General features: G+C 39.3%; 1 protein-coding gene across 5 annotated transcripts in view; it reads left to right on the top strand.

Moving 5' to 3' along the window:
* LOC103144644 (phosphatidylinositol-binding clathrin assembly protein) overlaps positions 1-23709 on the top strand; it is a 99619-nt gene that overhangs the window by 14380 nt on the left and 61530 nt on the right. For all 5 annotated transcript variants that reach the window (XM_016676216.1, XM_016676217.1, XM_007561721.2 and 2 more), the window contains exon 2: positions 14668-14810. In XM_016676216.1, the coding sequence (XP_016531702.1) occupies positions 14668-14810 (143 nt within the window). The remainder of the gene's footprint in view (positions 1-14667; positions 14811-23709) is intronic.

Consider the following 23709-nt stretch of genomic DNA (forward strand, 5'->3'; position numbering starts at 1 on the left):
TTGAGAACCAACTGGGCGATTTTTGTTCTTGTAACAATGGCGAATGGAGCGGGAACTCGGTATACTTTTAAATATTAAAATATGGAGTTTCAAAAATTAAACAAAACGGTTGTTAGGTTTTTGCAATTTGCATAGACGTGTATTTAATCAAATTTTCATACAAAACATGTATTTAATGAATGAATTTAATACATTAATATGGTTTAAATAGGTAGTAATAAAAACCAAGTAAGATTTCTAGCTCTATTTTACCATCTTGTGTTTAGTGCCATCACGTAGATTTTGGCGATAAACCAAAAATTAACCGACGCCGAAATTTGTGACGACGACCGAAGTCATTTTGCCCATGTTTTTATTTTTGGTGTTTAGATAAAATGAAGAGGTTGGGAAAATGGAGCAAATGATTATCATCCATTTATCGTTAGAAGTGAACTGCTCAGTTATCATGATATTGATTTTAGTCCTACCGTCATGGTTTTAAGCATTTCTGCGTCGTCGTGTTTTTCTTCATCATCACAGAACTGAACTAAAGATGAAAACAGGTTGGAGTAGTTGGCGCCACTCATGTTTAGCCACTGAGCATAAGAGGCTTTTTTTTTTCTCAATGCGGCTGAGAACAAAGGTTACAGTTTGAACGTTTAACTTTATTAAACTGACTAACAAAGCATCTGTTTTTGTTTTTTAGGAACTTTGTAAAGTTTGGCTTTTGGTTTTTAGACTGACAGTCCCTCACCAGTACCTCCACCAACACCATGACTTGACTGTCCTTTACTCTTTCACTATAAGGGAGTTTAAATTTCAGACGCCCCATAACAGATGTCAGTAAACGATGTCATCAGTTACTATTATAAAGCCTATTGTATGATGTTTAGAAGGCCAGATATTCTCCAAATGTCCTTTAATCCAAAAGTTATGTTGTTTTTGTGCGTCTTGACTTTAACTGGATCCAACTTGCAGAAACCCTGTGATGAACGTTAATTTTCCTGGGAAACTCCACCGGACCTGGTTAGGTTAAGCGTCGTTCTTTGGGGGGAACCCTCTGCTTCACCCCTCTGCTCATAAGAGAACTCTAAATAATCATTTGACCTCCTGTTTCAGGTGACGACGGCTCACAGTTTGAACTGAGATTTGTCTGCCGGAGTATGCGCGTGTGTTTGGGAACATTCAGTGCCTCTGTTCCCGTCCTGTTCTGATGTCTGGTTATTTTTAGCAGCGCTCTCTCTCAGGAGCCCTTGGGCTGGGTTCAGCGGCTTATTTTTCTTTCCGTCTCTTACCTGCTTGCATGTTCAGCTGCCTGCCATTATCACTCCCACTTTTTTTTTTTTTTTTTGTTCTGTCAGACTGCTACATGTTCCCCCAAGAAGTTGGAGCAGAGACACTAAGACAGGCATGCACAGACTTCAATCCCNAGGGTTGTCTTTGAGTAGCTAGCCTGCAGTCAGCTGCCGGACAGTAGCTCATAAGTTTCTAGCTTCAAAGCAGAGATGATCTGTAGGCAAAGCAAATTTTGTTTCCATTCAAATTTGTCTTTTCTGTTTTTTTTTTTTTTTTTTTTTTTTTTTTTTTTTTTTTGTTCTGTCAGACTGCTACATGTTTCCCCAAGAAGTTGGAGCAGAGACACTAAGACAGGCATGCACAGACTTCAATCCCATTCCCTTGACGTGATTTCCCAAATTCCCCTGCTTGAAAAACAGTTGGGTAGAAGAAGACGGGGAGTGTCACTTTCACTTTCTATCTCTCCTTGACGAGGAAATAAAAGTTAGGATCTCAAACGGGGCATTAAAGGGTAGTCGTAAAATTGAATCAAAGGGGGAATTACATCTATAGAACCAGATGTAGTCTAATAGACCAACTTGTACTTGCCTTAGTGGTTTATCCCATTCTGAAACCTGTTTGGATCTTCTTTTTCACCTCAGCAGTTCTGCAGTACTTCTGACTTAAACGGTTGTGGCAGGACTCTTTCTGCATGTCCTCTGGAGTCACTATGAAAACCATGTTTTGATTAGCAACAGAAATGGACAAGTCAAATGCAAGACGGATGTAGAAGCAGAGATTGTCAAAGTATGATAATCCACGGCGTATGAAATGCGATGATTACCATTTTAATTTCCTGCTGCTTTGAAAATTTAGTATTTTCCAACGTGCATATTAATGCATATGAATGTGTATTTGGTGTTTAAGCTATTAATATAGGCAGTTATAAACATTTTAGAGGGACTCTTAAGTATTTGCAGATTTTAGCCGTTCTCTGCCGCTGTCACCCCTAACCCCTGTTAATTCCAGGGGACCACTGTAAATACAATAAGCACCTGGTATTTAAACTAGATGTTTTCAACAGTCTATCAAGGTTATTTTATAAGTCTTCTTTCTACTCTTTCAGTTAGGGTTAGGGTTGTCTTTGAGTAGCTAGCCTGCAGTCAGCTGCCAGACAGTAGCTCATAAGTTTCTAGCTTCGAAGCAGAGATGATCTGTAGGCAAAGCAACTTTTGTTTCCATTCAAATTCGTCTTTTCTGTTTGTTTTTTGGTATTTTTTTTATCTGTCCAAATGTATACATCTTTTAGCAAGAGGAAAGCCTAGTTGCCTTTTTTGTAGCCACATGTTGACTGGCAACATGTAGCAATAGGTGGGCTTCACACAGCCGGAGAAAACTCAAGTTCACATCATTAAAGCGACTTTAACTGACCCTTGCCTTGTTCAAACAATAAACATCACTTGGAAAATCATGTTTTATTACAGCAACATAATCTTAAACTGAGAAAAATCTAATATTATATTTAAGTGTGTGTTCAAAATCACCATTGCCACCATTTTTTGGCACCCCTAACCATTCCAATAAAGAAAAGAAACATAAAGCCCTCTCTTTTCATACTTTTATTTACTAACCATATTATCTGAAAACATTAAGATAATAAGCCATTACTACTAGAGAACTTGCCATTTGAGCAGGGTTTCAACCTTTACTGTAGGATTGTAATTTTGCAATACTCTTGTCAATAAAACCTGCAGCCATGTTCTGATTTCATCATAGAGGAAGATATACAGATTACATCTCATACAGGGAACATTGTCTCAATAAAAATATCGAAGCAAAAATGTAAATTCATGCAAAGTATCATTTGCATCTTGACTTTTTGAACTTTAGCATTTCACACCGATAAAACTGTTCCACACTCCGGCTCGGCTTTTCTGTAAAGGCATTATGAAGAGCTATAATACTTCAGCTTAAAATGGTAACCAATTGAGCTAGCATTACACCATTATGTGTAGTGGCAGGTAGTTACTGTTGAGTGAGTCGGTTTAATATTGTCTTGGACGCTGCGGAGTCGTGGTCCTTATATTTCTCTGGGCAGAGATGAAATGTGAGGAGAGCCCAGTGTGCACAGAGGCGGTCAGTCAATCCCAATTCTATTGTCTGACACCATAAACACAAATAGAGATCAATGTTACATCTGCCGTGCGATTGGCTGAGAAGTGAGTGCTTGCAGAGAGAATTGAATCCGACAGAGTCCCTAAAGCCGTAGGAGAGGCTTTGTTTCACTTGTCAGCACCTCGGTTTGAGATACATGGCTTCTGAATTAGGACAGTCTTTCAAATATTCACTTGTTGGGTGGGAAAAAGGAGCTGTGTTTTATGCGATTGTAAAACCAACAAAGAAATGTGGGGAGAGAAAAAAAGCCTGTTTTCAGATTTTAAAGCGTTGCGTTTTACTTAGGTCTTCCTACCTCCGTTGCGTCTCTCGCTCCATATAAGGAGGATTTATGAACATGTATCCAGGCAGGGGAGGCTTGTACAGGGAATCCTCTTTTGTGACAAACCCCTTTTTAACAGTCTGTAACACAAAGACATATGGGGAAGGGAAGGAGATTACTGCAATGCCAGACAAGGTGCTGATACCAGGGGAGTGTTAATCTTCAACAGATTGGGGCTGCAGCCCCCCTGGGCCCTTTCAGTGTCTGTTTTTTTTTTTTTTTATATCTGCATACGTCTGTTGGGCACGCACGTCCGCTACCTGCACAGACTTCGAATTAAGGTCAGTCAACTCTGAGGCAATGCTCATGTTCAGGTAGCTGTTATTAAAGCTCAATAATCTCAATTCCCCACGGGTCGAGCAGGACGGCAAGGATGGCTCGGTACTCAGAGACGTCGTCCTTCAACCCAGCCGCCGTCATTAAAACCTTTTCTGTTAAGTTTCTGGCCTCTTGAAGGCGCTTTATGCAAAGTGTTGGATTCCTTGAAGCAACACAGGTGGTGTTCATTTTCTGAACTCCATAATAATCAGAAATGAATTTTCCCCAATTTTGTTCCAAAGGGAGTATTGAGACTATAAATCTTTTATGAAGTACCTTTCATATATCGCTGCTATATCTGCTGAATAAAAACTTGCCAATGGATATAATTTTGTGTGTCTAACTCTAAGTTGTTTGACTGGTTGAATAAGAATGGGTTTTAACCGTGCATCAGCTGCCATGTGTATTTTTTTTTAATGCTTACATAAGACACTAAAAACATTGCCTTGCCTTTGTTGTAATCTTGATGAACTGCCACTGCCAAAGAAAAAAAGAAAACGCCACACACCCAGGAAGAGTTGTTTGATTTGGAGGTCATTTATTACACATGCAGACTAATGATGGGAACATTAAGGTGAGTGAAGGTTTCCAGGAACAGGATGTCTTATAAACCTGCTAGAGATTTACTAACAAGCTCTGTTGCTTGAGGTCAGATTGTTCATTTCTGCATTTTTCTGTATTATGTAATGGCTGCAGATGCACAGATCCAAATTGTGTAGCCACTTTCTGAGCATCAGTTTTTTATAAATCTTAAATTTTGTCAATAAAAGTTGATTTTGATTTCTCTTGAGGAACTATAAGATGACTGGACATATGAAAAATATTTAAAATTTCTTGCCTTCCTTCAACAGAAAGATGATGTTTCATTGTAAAATTTTGTTTTGTTAAGGTCTAACAGATAAAATAGCTAGAGATGGCATTTTAATTTGTCTACACCATCTTTTATGAAGGATTACAATGGTTAGCTTAGCGGCCATTACTAAAACACCAGTCTCTGCATGTAGATTTGAGAATATGAGGCCTTACTATAACTCTGAAATCCAGAACACACGCAGGTTGGAAGCCCAAAAGGATAAAACAAAAAAGGAAACTTTTGTTATTAAGCTCTCTCTCACTTTCCTGCAGCCCGAGTGACCTCCATAGATGTTGCAATGTCATAGAAAATATTAATGTTTATGAAGCTAAGTAGAAGCTAAGTATGGTGAAAATGCTGCCTTTGAGTCTTCCCTCAGTGACAACTTCCACACCAAAGACTGTGGAAGTTGTCGTGTTAGATTTTCGAATACCCGACTTGCCCTTCAGCACTGAAATTATCTCTGATCACCAACTGTTTTTAATGTGCCAATGCTTTTGTAATTTCTCAAATTTTCTAACTGTTATGTTGGGTGGAGAAAAAAAAAGCGTAATGTTTCTAAATCAGAAAACCATATTCATCTAAGAAAAACCTGCTCTACATTTGTCCCTAATTTCATCCAGACTTTGTGGGTGCTTAACTTCGTTTTGAGCTTTTTATTTTCTGTCCAATTTCAGGCTTTAATCAACATTTATTATTTCACAGCCAATAGGTGCACAAAGGGAAACGATGTTGGTTCATGGTGGCTAAAGCTTTAGAACCTCCTCTGTTTTTTCCAGATTGTCTACATAGCCGTCTTTTAGGAATTTCAGCTATGTGAACCAGCACTTCCGTCTGGGCTTTCGCTCTCTCTCCGTTCTGCATTTTAAGACCAGCGAATGGCATAAATAGAAGAAAGCCACTGAACTATATAGAGAGATTAAACTGTGTCGGGCATGATAAATAAGGCTCTCATGTCCCGTAGTGTCCTTAAGAACGAGAAGCCAGAACTGAGGGCCGTTTCCAGGTCTGTTGCTGTGTAATCGTTGCCGGGGTGCTTCAGGATTTAGCCAGAACCCCCTTGGAAAATGCTCTCAATGCACAGCAAGGACTTTAGCCCAGTAAAAGAGACCAACTGGGCTCAGGAGTGGTCCACTCAGCATGTTTCACCAATACTGTAGCATTATTTAACACTGTTTACTGCAGATAATGGAGCAACTTTTGAGTCATTATGGTAATTTGATGTCTTACATTAGGGACTCGCCAATAAGATGAGAGCTATTGGTTTAGTACGATCATTATAAGCTTAACTTCTTGAGATACCGCAGCAGTGTGTGCTGCTAAACGTCCTTATCTGAACCTGCAGGAGGAGGAACAAAATCCACTGTTTTGGAAACACTGTAAAATAAGAAATCATGCTAAAATGAGAGAACAGTGTCCATCTGCACAGTGTCCAGACGTCCTTGTTTTTTATTCTGGTTGATGAAACAATCTTAGGAATCCTGGGTTGTTTACCGCATCTTCTAATACCAGCAGCAGGAAAAGACTATGCATTTTGCTTTTTGCTCTAGAAAGCTAAAGAAAGACGTCTAGACAATACTCTGTCTGTCTGTGTGTGTGTGTGTGTGTGTGTACAGATTAGTACATTTATATCCCTGATGACCTTCTGTAGCCGGGTTGAACAGATGGGAAGCAGGAGCAACTCTTTCTTATCACAAATGCACTTATGATAATTTTCTGTTGGTGTGTTTTCTGAAGAGAATTTCTGCTGATATTGAAAAAATGATTTTCTAATCATGAAACATCTAAATGATCATATTCCTTGATCATTTAGATGTTTGTCTTACAGTTAAGCAGAAACCTAGATTTGAAATTATCCAAATTTGCCCTGATATGGGGAAAAGAAGCCACAGATAATTTTAAGAAAACGGGTCTAATCTAACTAGGATGATGTTTTGTGCCCAGATATCCATATTTGGGCACAAATATGGATATTAAAAATGGGGAATCTAGAATTCAAAAATTTAAAAAATGTTATTAAAGTATTGTGTACTGGGCCTGAAACGATTAATCGTGATGAATCAATTACTGAAATGTCAACTAATTTAGTAATTTAGCCCTTTTGGGTGTCTAGTCAATCAAGGTCAATCATACAAGCAAAATCATCTGATTCTTATTGTTAAATTATTTAATCATCTGTTGTTCAAATCACCAACTCTTTCTGTGCAGACATGAGCCACCAAAAAGATGTAGTTGTGCTTATTTTTTTTTATTTTTTTTACAAAATATAATACTAGAGAGTTTAATAAGACGCTTGTCAGAACCCACGCTAACAAACATCCTGCGTTCAGAATATCACTCAGCATTATACGACTATTCAGTACAGAATCACCCTCAGAGAGGTTCAACAATAACATAGACAAATGTTAGTGAATTTTCTCTTGGTGATCATTATTGGACCCTGAGCCTGGTCCCTCCAGCTTCCACACCGGACCGGAGAGTCTCCGCTTGTTTCATCCAGAGAGCACAGAGGTCAGCGGTCGACAAGTAACAATGGACCTCGGCTCGGGGAGGGACAGAGAGGGTCACTGTTGAGAATGAGATCACACTTACTGAGCATTTGTTTTTCACGTGTGTGTGTGTGAGGGGAATACCAAGGTAGCTAGCAAACCTGCTTTATGCTGTACGAGTCTTGGTGGTCTGAGGGCAGAAAACCACCAAGATTCTTACAGCTGTTTAATTTTCCATAAAAATCTGATTATATATATATAATGTTTATTTATTTGTAATAAACATATTTTATGTATTACATCCAAATTGAATATTGCAGTTATGACCGATAACCAATATTTTAGCCGATATTGAATCAAGGGGTGTCCAGATACTACTTTTCCACTTCTGATATGAGATTGATAGCAGAGCTATGAGTACTGGCCGATACCGACATTGACCCGATTCGATATTAGGCATACTTTTACTGCTTAATTTGTAGTGTGACATGTTGAAAAAGACTTGATCAAGTGATATCATACCTAATCAACAACAGGTATGATAACTGAGCAATTTATTATTAGCCAGTGGGTCTTCATGTGGGATACAAGCGCTACTGAATAGAAATGCTGGGGCAGACTAAATGCTGGAATACTGGAGATTGAAGAATTTAAATGCAAGCCAAGATAATCAGATACTTGTGTTTTTTGGCTGATATCTGACAAATTTCTGATATCAGTATTGGATTGGGACACCTCTAATTATAACTGTATGCTGATGTTTATATATTTTGCCCTTTGGACACCTTGAAGAAAATTGTAAACCCTGCTGACTTCACCAGTGACTCACAGCTTTCAACTCCCCACAATCCTTTGCGGCATCACCATTAGCACTATTACATGCCCAAGCAAATACCACATGACCAAACTCTTCTCCTCCCTCACCAGAACCAAACGGCAACAAGATGGTTAAAAATATCGGTTGTTATTATCTGCCCAGTTTTATATATACCGATACCAGTATGTTTAAAAAAATTACTGTTGGACGATATTGATGTTGGTGTTAATATCGTGAATCATTAATTCTTAGATTTTGCCTGGTTTGGAACTAAATGTGTTTTTTTAGGGCAGTTTTCAAGTAACGTTGATAATGGCATAACAATGCCAGTTCTCCATCTCAAAGACTAATAAACTTGAATTTAGTAAAGAAAACTTCATATTGGAAGTGGAAGACATTTTAAATATCCAAAATAAAACACAACTGAAAACAATAAATGAATCGGAAATAAAAAAAAAAAAAAACACACACACACAATTGGAAACCATAAGTAACATGGATTATGAATTCTCGGTAAACAAAATTCCCAGTCAAATATTATGAATCATCGGAATAGAAAGGATCATTAATTGCTTTACTTTGACTGGGCCCTTCTAACAAAGATTGCGTAACCTAACCAAGTTTTCAGGCAAAATAAACCCCACGCGATTGCCTCAGAGATCTCATTTCGAGTCGGATTGTTTACATTGTATAATTTTCTCATCAATGGAGTGCTCCGGCTCTCCGTTGACTAATTACTGTGCAACCCACGGGCCCCAATTAGCCCGGTCGGACTTGGGATCGATGTCTCGCTGTTTACTCATTCTCTTGGTTTAGCTGCTCAAGGTGCAGCAGAACGAGAAGAGCTTCTCATCTGCGTCTCTTGTCTTGCTTTCGACGAGGAGTGGAGGAGGCAAAGCGAGAGCTAGCAGAGCGCTGGGGTTGTGGATTCCTGCAAATTGTCCGGATGAAGAGACACTCATGTTTCACATGGCTCATCATCTCTTCTCATCTCCTCCACACTCGGTTACACATCTCTCTTTTTATTTACCGTCGCCCTCCTCCCCTTATTCCTCTCTGTTCAACTCCTCTCTTTCTCTCTGTGCCTCAGTTGCATTTACTTCCCCCCATTTTCTTTTTTTGTCCCTCTCCCCCAGGTCCAGGATCAGTAGCATCTAATGCTTTCCACTCCGGCTGATTAAGTCGGCACATGTACCCTCTTTACATTATCGCCAGCACACATACACACTGGTGCACCGGCGTCCCTGTGGAGCTAATCAGCCCTACTCTTAGTACTCCGTCTCTCTCCCTCTCTCACTTTCCGCAACACCACTCCAGACTTAATGAAAAAACATGAGCTTTGAGAAAAACCAAGCCCAGACAGACGGATAGAAGAAACACTTAAAAGAAGGAGTAGCTGCAAATAAAGAGAAAGCAAATGAGATATAAAAAAGACCAGTTTAGCAATGCGAATTGTTTCCAGTCGATTCCAGGCTCTTTCTTGGATATAACCGAAACATTTAAAATTCAGATCCACTCATTTAGCAGCTAAACGCTGACAGTCGCCAACTGTAGCCAAATGGGCGGGTAGCACTGTGACACACCTTGGTATTGCACAGCTTCAGTCACATTTGTATCGACTGAGAGGCCCACCTCCTGATGTGTGTATGTCAAAAAAGAGAAGTGCCACATTGAGTGAATGATTTGGAGCAAACCTGGACTGAGGGCCGTCTGCCGTGCGTTCGAATGACACAACATGGCGAAGGGAAAGGAAAGGGCGACAGGTGCCTGATTACAAAGATGAAGACTTCCTTCAGGAGCCTCCCCTGCCTCGGCGGCCTAACGAGAAGCCGCTTCTGTAGTTAGCAGGTGTGAGAGCTGGCAGCTCATAATGTCCTGTGGAGAAGAACAAAAAGGATGCTGGGGAAAGAGGAGGAGCTCAAGAAGAGACGAAGACACGTGGAAGAAACCGAAGGGATCCGAACCCAAACGGAAAAGCAGATATGATGTGAACGATCAATTCGAACGTGCGTGTGTATTGATGATTTGCACTTGAGAGACTCGCTATGTTACCTGCATGCGGCGAGCGGAGACACTGAATCATTACGATAAGCTGGGGGGACCTGAACATGCGTCGGCTCAAATCGATCTCCATTAAAGCCAAGAACGGTGAGAGGCAGCCAAGCTGTTGGGCTGCGGTCAGATCGTGTTGCCCACCCTGAGATCATGTACAAATTAAAGACGTTTATTCATCAGCTGCTGCTTGTTGACAGTCAAGTCAGTTTTTTTCAGAAGACATTGGAAGGTGTTTGGATACATGTTCAATCACCTTAACTTTAATATCGCTAAAGAAAATGAATGGAAACTAGTTAACTTCAGTTAGTAAATTCAGTCTATCTGTGTGTAATTGAGGGTGTTTTCACACCTGATAATCCAGTAGACTGTTTGATTAGGGACCAAAATTGCATAATTGCAAAATTGCATAAAAACCATAATTCCAGATGCTGCAGTTCATTTTCACACGTCCAAATATGAATTCGGACCTTCACCAGACTTCACGTTCACTGAATCAAAAACTACGTTTTTTGGCGGACCAGAGTTTACAGTTTTGGTTTGCTTCAGAGTTCAATTGCGCATTCACATCTCCCCAAACAAACCGGGCTTTCTAGACAACCGAACCAGAGTTTGTTTAAACCGGACTAAACCGGGCTGATGTGAATCCACCCTTAAACTATGAAAGTTTAAAACAAATTTAGGGTCTTAAAATAACTTTCCAAGTTGTGAATCTCAATATTATCATCGTCGGTATTAAAAAGTTCATGTTTGGTTGAATGCCGGCGTTTGCCGTCTGGACTTAAACGGTTTCAGTGTTGTGTGAAGTCGGCCATGCCAAGGGCAGTGGAAGGTCTCCGTTCCTGTTCTGACTCTACTGTATTATTACAGTGTTTGCATTGCGACGCGCATGAACTTGAAGGAGACCTGCAGTGTAAATTAATACAACCTCGTCATGCTGCAAATTCCTCTATAGCGATACAAATAGAAACTTGAAAAGAGCTCATTTCCCATGACTAATCTACAAGAAAAGTCTTCCTGAAAGAGGGGAAAAAAACACACTCAGTTTTGGGGCTCTTGGGCACTTGGAATATTCATTTATTTGAGAGGAATTTACATGGAGCTTGGTGTTTGTGAGGCATGTGCATGTTGCAAATGCACAACTAAATAAAAGAAGAGCGATATGAATGAACATTTGCAAGTAAGAAATGGAGCAAGTTGAGCAAAAAGCCGAGCTCTCTTGCATCGGTCTAATTTCTGAAACGACAAAGAAAACAAAAAAAAAACAGTTCTTTGTGCTCTCCTGCTGCCCTCAGCACATTCCCTCTCAAAGAGACGGGCCGTTTCATCTGTTCTCAGTGTGTTCAGGTTAATGTAACTTCCCTCATTTACCCAAAAGGCTGCTTCTCCTCCCCATCCTCAGCGGTTGACTGAACGTCTAGAAAAAAAATCGAGCCGAGGCTCCGCCTTTCATTAATAAAACTCATGCCATGTTCACTTTGAAGTTCTAATTTATGTTCCAATAAACTTTGTCGCAACCTCACAAAGACTTTCTTTGTAAAAAAAATATAGTTTTCTTGACGATCTTATCGGAGTGTGCTGCCTCTTGTCCCTCGGTGTTTGAAACTCTGTGGTATGGCAAAGCACCGCCCGGCTTTTCTTCTAAACGACACACATTCTCAGGGCTTTTGCTCACGTTTGTCTTGCACATAGGTACTGTGGCAGAATGGAACAGTACCCAAAAGGAATTTTACTGTTATTTTAAAGCTACTAAGAACCTTTGTTTTTATGCTTAATAGCATAAATGGCATCTACTGACTCCCTGTTGGATTCAGTAGCGAGTCTTGCCTGTAGTAAAGACCAGTGTTTTTTCTCTAGTTTTGCATAAATGCATTAAGCTGTGGTTTGTGTGCAGTTCTTATTCTGCTGTGTACCACAAACGTTCAAATATTAAGCAAAGTAAAATTGTCAGTATTCATAAATCAACCAGTTTTGCTCTGTGGAAAGCTAAATAAGAAATCCTTATCTTCCTGAGAACAATATGCACCATATTAAAAGATGGAATGGGAAAATTTAATATGCATTTCCAAACATTCAATTCATCTAAACCAGAAACTAAAATCCATACAAACACAGATTGACTAAAAAAGAGCAACAACACCAATGAATTTGCAATCTGCTCGGTAAAATGCTGATTAATAACAGAAAAAAAAATCAGCTACATGAGCTATATGAGTTAAAACTAACTCAAGCCAAACATTTATCAGTGTTATACCGGTTACCCACAAGTTCAAAAGAACAGTATTTATTTATTTTATAATATTAAGCTTTTGTTGTATACTACCAAAGTGCTTTACAGGACATCAAAGAAAATAAGAGCAAAAACCTTTTTGCTTTTTTCTTAAAAAAAAAAAAAAAAGAGAAATATTCATATCATAAGCGCTTAAAAGCATTTTATAAGAAAAAAAAAGTCAAAATGCAAATGTAAATTCAATCTCACACTTTAAATCACTCAGCTGTGATCTTGTAAACCGTTTACTGGAGTCTTTGATTAAAAGCTGCACTAAACTGTGTTTCCGTTGTGCCTTAAAGGAGCCTTGATTTACAATACCATTTGTGTCCATCGCCCTCGCTCATGCTTGTAATTCATACCGTCTACTATGAAAGTTGAAGCTGGCTGATTTTTGAACTTGTGTTTAGCTCGCAGGGCTTCATGCAGCCTGCAGTAAAAATCGATGTGTTGAGAAGCAGAGCTAGTTATTGTTAGTTGTTGTCCAAAAGGGCTTCCAGGCAGGGGCCAGCTGCTTTTAACTATAGGAGTCTGCTGCTGCTGCTGCTGCTGCTGCCTGTGTACCACAAACGTTCAAATGTAAAAATAGGAACCCATTTCCTAATAAGCAGATTCATTCAATCTTGTCAACATTTTTTAATTCTTCCTGTTAGTAGGAAGTTATTCAGTGTTTTTCGTTAAGCTAATGCTACTTAGCCTTTATTTTAGATTTTTTTTTTCTGTTGACTAAAGTGTAGAAATGTTTGGCTTTTATTTTTATAATATTTAAAATTCTGTTAATTTTTTTACCACAAATCTGTGATGGTATTTTTTGAGGTGATGAAATTCTCTCTGCCGTTTCTATAAGAACTAGTTTCTTTACAATAGCTTTTTTTTTCTTTTTGAAGAGTAAATCATGTTACTAAATTGCTCTCTAACTCTTCCAGTCTTATGAACCAAGTCCTTCCAAAATCCAGCATATGTTTCTACAAAGCAGCATTGTTTTTGTCATTGTTTTCTCGCCAATCTTAACCATTGACTGGATCTTTTTGCAAAACATGTCAGATGCGCAGTGATTTATGGCTCTTATGTTTCATAACTGAGCTAAATGGCTTAAAAATGTAGCTAACCTTCAGCAGGTTTGTTAATATTACTTTAGCTAACTGTCAGCGTGTTAGCTAATACTCTACAAAACATGCTGAAGGTTTGCTAAACCAATATTGGCTAACATTCGAGAGGTTGGCCAATACTACTTTACTCAACCTTCAGCACGTTAGCTAATACTACTTTATCTAATCTAAAAGTTACTGCTTTTGTCTTCCACTTATTTCATTTGAAGCACAAACTGTCACTGAAAATAGCTAATTTTGAGTCGTCTTCACTCAGAAATCACTTCCACACTGAAGAGTGTAATTGTTATGACCTGATGTTGCTCAAGTTTGATCTTTTTCTTTGGGTTTTTGACTGAATCGTTCCTCGTCAGGGTCAGCAAAGCTGAAAAAAGTTTGATTACCATCAACAAGCAGTTCCTCTCTGTATGCTCCATAGATGTTATAATGTTAGAAGTTTCTTTAATGTGTTGATATAAAATAGAGAGGAGGATATTCCCAACAACTTTGACTTTTCCTTCTTTCACACACAGTAAGCTGGACTCAGATTTTATTGGCCTCCTCATTTAGGAAGAATTAAAACTTTGTTTTTCAGGAAATTGTGAACAGCCTTATCAGAATCTGATCCAAAGCCTTTAAAAATACAATAATAAGAAACCTAGATGGTTTTTATAATAGAGAAACATTGTAAAAGTCCTAAAGATCACAGACACTCTGCAACAGGTACCTGTCAGTGTTGGAACATTCTAGGATCTTATAGCGCTCCGTCTGGCTCTGATGTCTGGGGCTGCTGGTTTTTATAGAACTGACATTTCTGGACCCCGAAGTTGAATTTTCCCTCCCCGGTCTGTAAATGACTGACACCTGAACTTCTCCTAACACTTCTCCAGAGAATGGAAAGTCAGGAGTAATTTTTTTTTTATTGCCGTCTTTCTAAAGTTGAAATTTCATTTGATTTTTTTTTTTTTCTTGCAGGTTTGTATTGTTGCTTTTAACCAACTTGTTTTGCTTGTGTGTGTCTGTGCTGCAGATCTGATCCACTGCACCAATGAGATGAACGTGAACATTCCCCAGCTGGCAGACACTCTTTTCGAGAGAACAGCCAACTCAAGCTGGGTGGTGGTCTTCAAAGCCCTCATTACCACCCACCACCTCATGATGTACGGCAACGAGGTACGGGACACACACACACACACACACACACACACAACCCCTCCAGGGCCATCTGTGCAGACTACATCAATAAGCAGTGTTATTACTCAACTCTGTCTGGCATGTTCGTAAATACAAACACATTAGGATGTTTTATTCATGTCCGCGTCGTCGGTTTGATCAGAAGGAAAGCCGACGTGTGTGGGATCGAGACGGCACGCGGAGGAACCGAGGACGCGCGCGACGGACACAAAGCTCGGAGTGATTGAAACGGCTCCTGAGTGCGCAGAAATTAATTGGCTCAGTGCGAGCTAAAGGCAAGATGAGGAGACGGGGATGGAAGCAAATGAATAATCAAACGAATTAGCTTCAGAAAAAAAAAAAAAAAACATTGCTGGAAAGATAGACGGACCCGCCGCCCTCTCTGTAATCTCACATGAAAATTCAGCTACATGGTCTGTCCTTATTTGTCTTCCTTACTCTGCAGTGCGTAGAGTCTTCACGCCTCTTGAGCAATTTATTTTGCCTGGTTGCAACTATGAATGCACGGCACCAACATTGATTTTACCTGATATTAATTAGCTTTTAACGCATCAATCAGATAAATCTCTGCCGATATAAACAACCGATATTTATTGTTTATCTTTCTGTCATCTGTTTCTGTTCACTTTTGTTTAACCTCGACGGTGTCGAAACGGTTGTGAAAAATACATGTAATATCTGTAAATATTGGTTGTTGTTAGAGCTGTGTAATAATATTGATTTCGCGATATATATATCGATATTTTCTTTCCTAGAAAAAAATCGATATTCATCCGCAAGTATCGTAACATCCAGCTGTCACCTTGCTCACTCACTGCTTGGTTCGCCGGGAGAGTGATTAGGTCATCAGGCTTAGAGTGATTCCTTCAGATGTTAAGTGTCGAGGTTAAAAAGGTATCAAACTATTCAGAGCAGGGTGCTTGGTGCACTTTATTTACTTTACAAATGCATGTAAGCTACAGTTTGTACTGTTTAAATTAAAAGAAACATGTTTTCTCACCACTTCTTCAATTCATTTTGTCCAGTTGTCGACTTTAAGTCTGTGTCCATGTCCAACCAGAGCCAGGTATTGTGTAGTTGGTGCTTTTAATCAGTTTTCAGTTAAATTAATTCAATCCAACTCTATAAAAGTCACAAAATGTCACCAAAATCACTCTGTTCCTCTAAAATGTTTCAGAAAATTGCAAAAGTTTATTGAATTGTATTGTTTGCTGAATATCACAATATACATCACATCGTGAGCAGAATGTCGTGTATCGTATCGTATCGTAAGATTATTGTATCACTACAGCCCTAGTTGTTGTCCATAATAGCTAATTTAATATCAGATGTTGATATTGACCCAAATTTTCAAATCAATGCTTTTATGGTTGCAATCACAAACTTTTTGTTAAAATTCAGATTTTAGGCGGCAAACAATTATTTCAGTATTCAATTATTCTAATGATTATTTTTGACGATTAATGGATTAATTGTGTAGTCATTTAACTAAAGCTTTTTTATTCAAAATTAGAAATGCACCAAAATGCAAATGAACAAATTCAATTCCTTTTTAATAAGAAAATAAACATTTTACTGCCTGAAATGCAATATGACATTTCTTTTTGTGTATTTTTTTTATCTTTTGTAAAAAAATATATATATATTTTTTTTGTACAGTTTTGCCAGGAGCACTACTCTGAGTCTTTTTTTTTTTTTTGCACAAATGGTGTGTTTTTGAATCTCTATGCTCCAGTTTACGGTTAATCAATTGCTAAGTTGGTTGATATGCCAGTAACCGATTAATCATGAATAATATGATTAATTGTTTCTGCCCCAGCTTAAATAACATCCAGTAGAACTACGGGTGCACCGATTGCAGAGTTCTGGCAAATTTTAATTTTAATTTTTAATTTTTTTATTTTCAAAAAAAAGCCTGACCTACCAATTTTGAGAGACGCTGATATTAGACAGTTTTTGTCTTTGCCTGAAAAGTTATTAAACTTATAAACAAAGTCTCTTGTTCTTAACCCCTAAATACAGCCCGTAAAGGAGATATTTGGAGTTTTTAAAATTATTTTCTAATTTATTCAAAGCAGATCTTCACATTACATATTCCAGTTTGCATTTTTAGTGATCTTCAAATTTGCAACCAGTTAATTATTCAAGTCGTTCCCCTTGAGAAACAAGTTTCGCACATTGTGTCTTTTTGTAATATTCAGATGAATTTGTGGCGTTCTAGTGGTTATAGTGGCTCATCTCTGTGAAAACAGCAGTGGAAGCTCGACGCCGCTTTGTCTTTTATCGTACTGAATCGTCTGAGTGATTTGCAGACAATCCTGTTTAATCGCCACCAGCCTGTATTGTAAATCAGAGCACTTCCCAACCAGGTAGGGGGTGCCAGAGCTCATCCAGCACTCAACTTAATTCAGGGTCAAAGAGATGATTCCAGCAGAACACACGCTGCTGTCACTGCGACACGCCGTTTCACCCAGACAGACCAAACACAGTCATACTTTTCAGCGGTTATCATGAACCACCTGCTGGATTCAGCAAGTGGAATAACAGCGAACAGTCACAAACATCACACACCTGCTACTTTTGTTTTCCTTTTTAATTATGGAACGGGGGAATTTTACAAAAACCTTTAAGCGCTACTGCAGACATGCAAATAAGTTTGGAAGTAGAGCAGTATTTTCCAAGCACAGAGTGAATGGATTAATTAAAACAACAGCTGGGAACTGATACAATGATGCCTAGAAGGTTTTGGAGACGCAAACCATTCCGGTTTTAGTAAGCTGTAGATATTCTTTGATCTGTTTGGACTTCATCGCGTTTATCTGGATCAGCCTGTGCTAGCTTGTCAGCATGGTGGCTTTTTCAAATAAGATTTTTGCTGGAAAATAGACATAATTAGATTCCTCTGAATGTCCGACTATCTCCTTTAAAGGAAGCCCATTGTGCAGAAGGTTTCTGTTCTGACAGTGTGACTCACTGAATGTAAAACCACTGAATCAAGCCCGGCGATTGGCCGTTCATATTAATACATCCTTTCTTCTGCTTTTGGTGGATTACTGCATTGAAAATCCCCCTTTTGGGATTAGGAAACGACCCACAACAAAGTGATGTCACTGAAGTTGAGCTCATTGCTCAGACCTACTGCGGTAGATTTTACTGATGAGGCTTTCATCACCAGGCTCATTTCTGGGAAACTCCTGCAAAGTAAATTGATAAAATGAACTATAAACTAAGCACAAAAATAATAATAAAAAATAACCTAGTGTAGGCAGCTATCAGATCTGGTGTTGGGTGTTTTATAGTTGAATTCAATTGAAGTCATGATTATTTCTTTGGTGCAGATTTAAATTTAGACCCATTTACATTTTCCACAAGATATAAAGCAATAATACAAAGATAATCAGCAAACAAAACGGTTCTTTTTCAGATAATGTCAACAGACATAAGCTTCAATTCAGATCTGTGCTGCTTTTGTACTTAAAAACTGGTATGTAAAATAGGTGCTAATGAATTACACACCTAGGCATGGGCTGGTAGCTTAGAAAGTCAATTTCAAAACCACTTACAGTTTAAATTTTATATGGTGAGCAGACGAAAAGTCCCTTTTCCAATTATGTTGCTGTTAGCCGTCAGTCACCTGTTATGTGTATCATGCCTGATTTCGGAAAAACTAAATATTTAGAAGGATTACTCTATCGGTTTAAAAGCAAGCCAATTCAGGAACTTTGTCCCACAGCACAAAATAAAATCTAGCACTAAGATGTGCTTTACGAAGCAAATGTTAGCATGACTGTTGGTTGAATTAAAAGGTCTTTCAGTAGGGCAAGGAGACATCGCTAATAAATTAGCTTTCTGTAGCTCGCCACTCTTCCACGCATTAATCTGCAGAGCAGAAAAACAAGACATTTTTTAGTAGTGAGCACATTTTACTCTTTCCCGTTAGTAAATTCAGTAGACATTTTACAAAAATATTTAGTTATCATCCTCCATAGTTTCTTCTGCTGCATTTTAATGCAGAAACGCAACAACTAATCCTGCTGTATAAATTGTCCAGCATTTATTTTTCACAGATATAAGGATGTCTTCATCGTTTATCCATCGTTTTCACACACATACATACACATAAAAAAAAATTCAATTAAGTTTCTGTAGCTGTCAGTTTTTTTTAAGTGCCTAACAAGCTAAGAAAACAACAATAGAAATGAGGGAAAAATGCTACTACGTTACATGGCCTTAAAAGCCTGTCTAAAGAAACGAGTCTTCAGTTTAGTCTTCAAGTTTAGTCAGAGGTGGTGCGACGGTCTGGAGGGAGTTTGTTCCAGAGTCCAAGTGCTGCCACCGGAGAGGCCCTCTGATCCCGAAACTTCACCCTTGTTCTTGGGACATCTAATAAAAGTTGATTTGATGACCTGAGGGATCGCTCAGGTACAGGAAGACTTAAAAGGTCACATAAATCTGGTGGGGCAAGCCTGTTAAGAGCTTTAAAATCAAACGGTAAAACTTTAAGATCATTTCCAAGATGGACAGGGCGCCGGCGTAAAGAAGGGCGGGTTGAAGTCGTTGTTGAGACTGAGGGAAGTCCAAGATAATGTAAAGTTTATTACAATAATCGAGCCTAGGTTTTGCAAACATGTGAATGGACCTTCTCTAAATCGGTGTGTTTAAAAAAAAAAAAAAAAAACGCCAGTCAATTTGAGGTTGAAAATACTTGCACTCATATTAATCTTTCTTGTGATCGAGGGAAGAGTGTAGCGCTTCAGGAGCCAGCTGATCGGCAGTGTGCAGCTGTAGGAACGGTACAATAAAGTTTAGAAGATTTGAAATGTTAACTCTTTAAAACCTGGTATAAAGACCTTGCTTTAATGATCACCAACAGTGACGATCAACACGCTCAACTGTGAGCCTCTGAATGGAAATAACTCATGAATAAAATTAGTTTTAAAAAAACTAAATCTATTCTAGACCTGGCTAGCAAAAATCCTATTTTTTTTTTTATTTATTTGAAAACCTATTTTTGTCTTTTTAACCTTACGACCGACTTCAGTACGGCCCAGTTCTTGTACAGACCGCAGTCTGTTCGGTTTGATGCGTTTGGCCTCCAGCTTCCTTTCGACGACGGCGGCAGACCTTAAAGAGCATCATCAGATCAGCTTGATAAGTTTGTGTTTGGAGCTCCAGGCTGAGCCGAACCACCTCCTCTACGTTCCGGACATCATTACCGAACAGGCCCGCAAAGCGAAGTGAAAAGGAAAAGAGAGAAAGAAAGGAGATACTGACTGGGATTTTAAGCCAACTTTAGTTCTGGGACTTTTTTTTTTTCCCCCCTCTCGCCCCCATTTGGATTTGTTGTATATTTTAACTTCAATCTGATGTCGGTCGGTTTCCCCAAAGAGTGGGTGCGGACACGCCACAGCTCTCCGTTTCGTTGTGTGCCAGCCTGCTAAAACCAGAAGTTGTTACGAGTGCAAACATTACGTAATCCTAACAACCCCCTCTGTCTGATAAGAGATCTTAATCACAAACTATAAAACAAAAACAACACTGCTCTCGTGAAGACCACAAACAAAAACAGGACAAACCTCAACCCGAGTGAAGTTGCCACACTTAAACAAGCAAAGCCCTGTAACGCCGACACGCCCCGCCAAGCGCATTCCTTTTAATTTCCTCCAATTTGGGGAAGCATTCCTTCCCTTTTTTAGACGGGGGTCCGCTCCAGTCCACGTTGCGTAATGCTTCCCTTTTGATGTCTCTCCGTTTTATTGCGCTAACATAAATTTCCTCTGAAAAGAGGAAGAGCCAAGTGTGAGATTGTTGCAGCTGATCCAACCAAGCGCCAAAACAGCCACTGCTTTTAAATCTTTTTTTTTTTTTTTTTTTTTTTTTTTTACTTTCGTCTCAGATGTTGTGTTGGTGCTCTGAGACCAAGCGGAGCCTTTGAATGATGACGGATAGATAAGCTGTGGTTCCCACAAACATGGCGTCGTCGTGAGCTGTCCCTCTATCCCAGAAAAGGATTGGAAATTCCTGCAACCGTTTTTTTTTTTTTTTTAGATAAATGAAATCATGCTAAGTAGGTCACTGCAGCACAGCAGGAAGTGGCTGAGAGGTATTCCCGAACTGTCGGCTGATTTCTCTCCGAATCATCGCTGCAGATTGAACCTTTTGATTCCGTGTCACACTGTGCCTCCACACTGATTGCGGCGCTACGCTAATTGCCTTCTTCGGCGTTCAGCACCCCAGCAGCTGATAATCGTCGCGTCTTACTGCGCTGATTGAACTGTGATGGATAATAACTAATCTGCTTTATTTAAGAGAAACCGTTGGGATCCTTTTCTCTTAATCTAGATTTATTGTTTACCATTTATTTTTTGATTTATTACCCGCTGCAGGCTGGCGAATTTAAAGCAACGCGTCAAATATTCCCATTCGCAGCTCAAACTGCTGCATTGTCCAATACGGGTTATTATTTAATTTGGCCTGTTGAAGGTAGATAAGCCAAAGCTTTGAATACCAAATGTATATTGTGCAGTTCTATAATCTTGTTCTACAAATTACAGGCACGAGGCCATGTAAGCATTAATAATTCAGCTGCCACGCGCATTTAAAATGCAGTATTTCATCGCCGATGCACTGCTGCTGCACTTATTAAATGTAGGAGCTAACTAAGTGTGCAGTGCAGTAATTGAAAAAATCTCGCAGCCTCTGTATACTGCGGCTGGTTTCTGTTTCAGAGGCCGGTAAGTGATGATTCAGGCCGTCGCATGTTCTCATCAGGCCTGTCAGGACGGCGGTGCTGACCCAGGCTCAGGGGGGCCAGGGGCCCGCGCTCCCTCGCAGCCAGAGCATCCATTATTGTCGAGGCGGAGGGAAAAGAAGCCCGGCAGTAAAATTTCCAAACTGCAAACCCTGGGAATTGGGGTCAGTAGACTTTATATTTCCCTTAAGGTGGCGGTTTGTTGAACAAAACTTGGCTCAGAGCTCTGTCTGGTCAACTCTAATGGAAGTAGAGTTCATTTTAACGAAGAAAAGTCGTCACGTAGGCCACAGACGGCTTGTCGTGGAGGTGGATGATGAAGCAAAGCAGTGGGTTTTTCCAACCAGGATGTGCATGCATCCTTAAGAAGTCTTACATTCATAAAAATGTAAGTTAGCTGTAAATATGTCGATACGTAAATATGTCAGGTCTTAAATTTTGTTGTGACGGAACTATTCTGATCTCGTTCATGTTGTTTTCTTATTTGGGACTTTTCTGTCAGGCAAACATTGTAGTCACCCGCAAACGCAATCACTGCGTTCTGTGACTCGAGACGATTGCGGCTACCGTTGCTAGCTAGCTAGCTTTTTTTTTTTTTTTAAATAAATTTCTTTGTGAATATATTTTATGTGTGATGCTATTTTCAATATGTGCTAAAAAGCTTGACACAACTACAATATAAATAAATATGCAAATTTCTTTTGTACATTTCTGCCTTGATGCAGCTCTGAAATGTTATTGCTAAATGGTCTTAAAGTCTTAAAATTGAATTTGTAAAACGTGCAGAAACCCAGTCCAACAGTAAAGACCTTACTTGGTTACTTTCTGAAGTGACATAACCAAAACCTTGAGTTTCACTTCCTTTTCCTAAGACTTATAAATACTCACAGGGCTTCCAGGGACGAAGGAAACGCTTAAAAGAAGTGACACAAGAATATGTGACAAGGAGGAAGAGCACAGATTAGAGTGAAAGCAGACACTTTTAAGGAACATGGGCGGGTTGTGATATCGGTCTTAAATTTTATTCATAATGGTCTTAACAAGGTTTTAAAAAGTCCTAAATCTGAGGTCGTGAAACCTGAATAGACGCTGTTGCAGACGCTCTTCGTCGGATCTGACGGAGCAATCTTTGAAAAGACGAATGGGCGTAAGTTTCAGTCTGTAGGTTTGCAATGGCCAAAACTGGAGCGAGGCTGATTATAAATGCATACCACACTTTTCAGATTATTTATTTAAAAGAAATCCATATGATGGTGACCTTCTAGCTCCCATCCATTTCACTATTGTTCAGTGCTTTGTGGCCGTCTATCACATAAAATCCCATTCATGAAAGTTTTTGGGTAGTATTGTGACAAAACCTGAAAAATGAAACGCCTATGAATACCTTTGCAAACCACCATGTGCTGCTTTCTCTCCTGCTTGGACTATGCAGCTGCTTTAAATGCATCCAGTTTCCAGCTCTTGTCCTCTCTAATGTATTCAGCTCTGGGCTTTGGAAAAAAAAAAAAAAAAACGTGGGGATTTGCCATTCAGAGCAAATAGCAGGTGAATTAAGTTTTAATATCTCGTCTTTGCCTCGGCTGCCGTATTCGTTAAAAGGTTTTCGGATGGTGATTGGAGTAATGGAGAGTTTTTAGTGGCTGTGTGCGGCAGGTATTGATGCTTGTTTAATTTTTCACCTGCAGTTCCCCGCCCCCGCCCTCTCTGTCGGGTAACTCCCCACTGGGACGGCTCGGTCGATATCTTTAACGGCAATTTTACTTTTCTGTTGCTATAAACCTTCTCTTCTGCTGCAATCTCACAAGAACGTTGCTGAAGGATCAATTATCGCGTTTTAACTCCCTGGAGTTTTCGACAGACGGATTAATTTGAGCTTTCCACATGAACTAATGGCTGAAGTTTAAATTGTCTAATAACTACATGGAGGCGTTGCAATGAGAGCCTTGACCCGACTCCCCGTCTGGCTTTTGTGCCAGTTCTTATCATTTGTCAGCTTGTTCCTGTCCTTCCAAAACTTTTTCCTTTTTTTTTAAATCAAAGACCAGTATGTACCAAAAACAATCCAGCAGGAAACCCCAAACAATGACTACGACAGCCATTTTCCAGCCACGCTGCTTTTCTGGCTTC

This window comes from Poecilia formosa, unplaced genomic scaffold (assembly GCF_000485575.1).
Source record: "Poecilia formosa unplaced genomic scaffold, Poecilia_formosa-5.1.2 Scaffold130, whole genome shotgun sequence".
In the NCBI taxonomy this organism is placed as follows: domain Eukaryota; kingdom Metazoa; phylum Chordata; class Actinopteri; order Cyprinodontiformes; family Poeciliidae; genus Poecilia; species Poecilia formosa.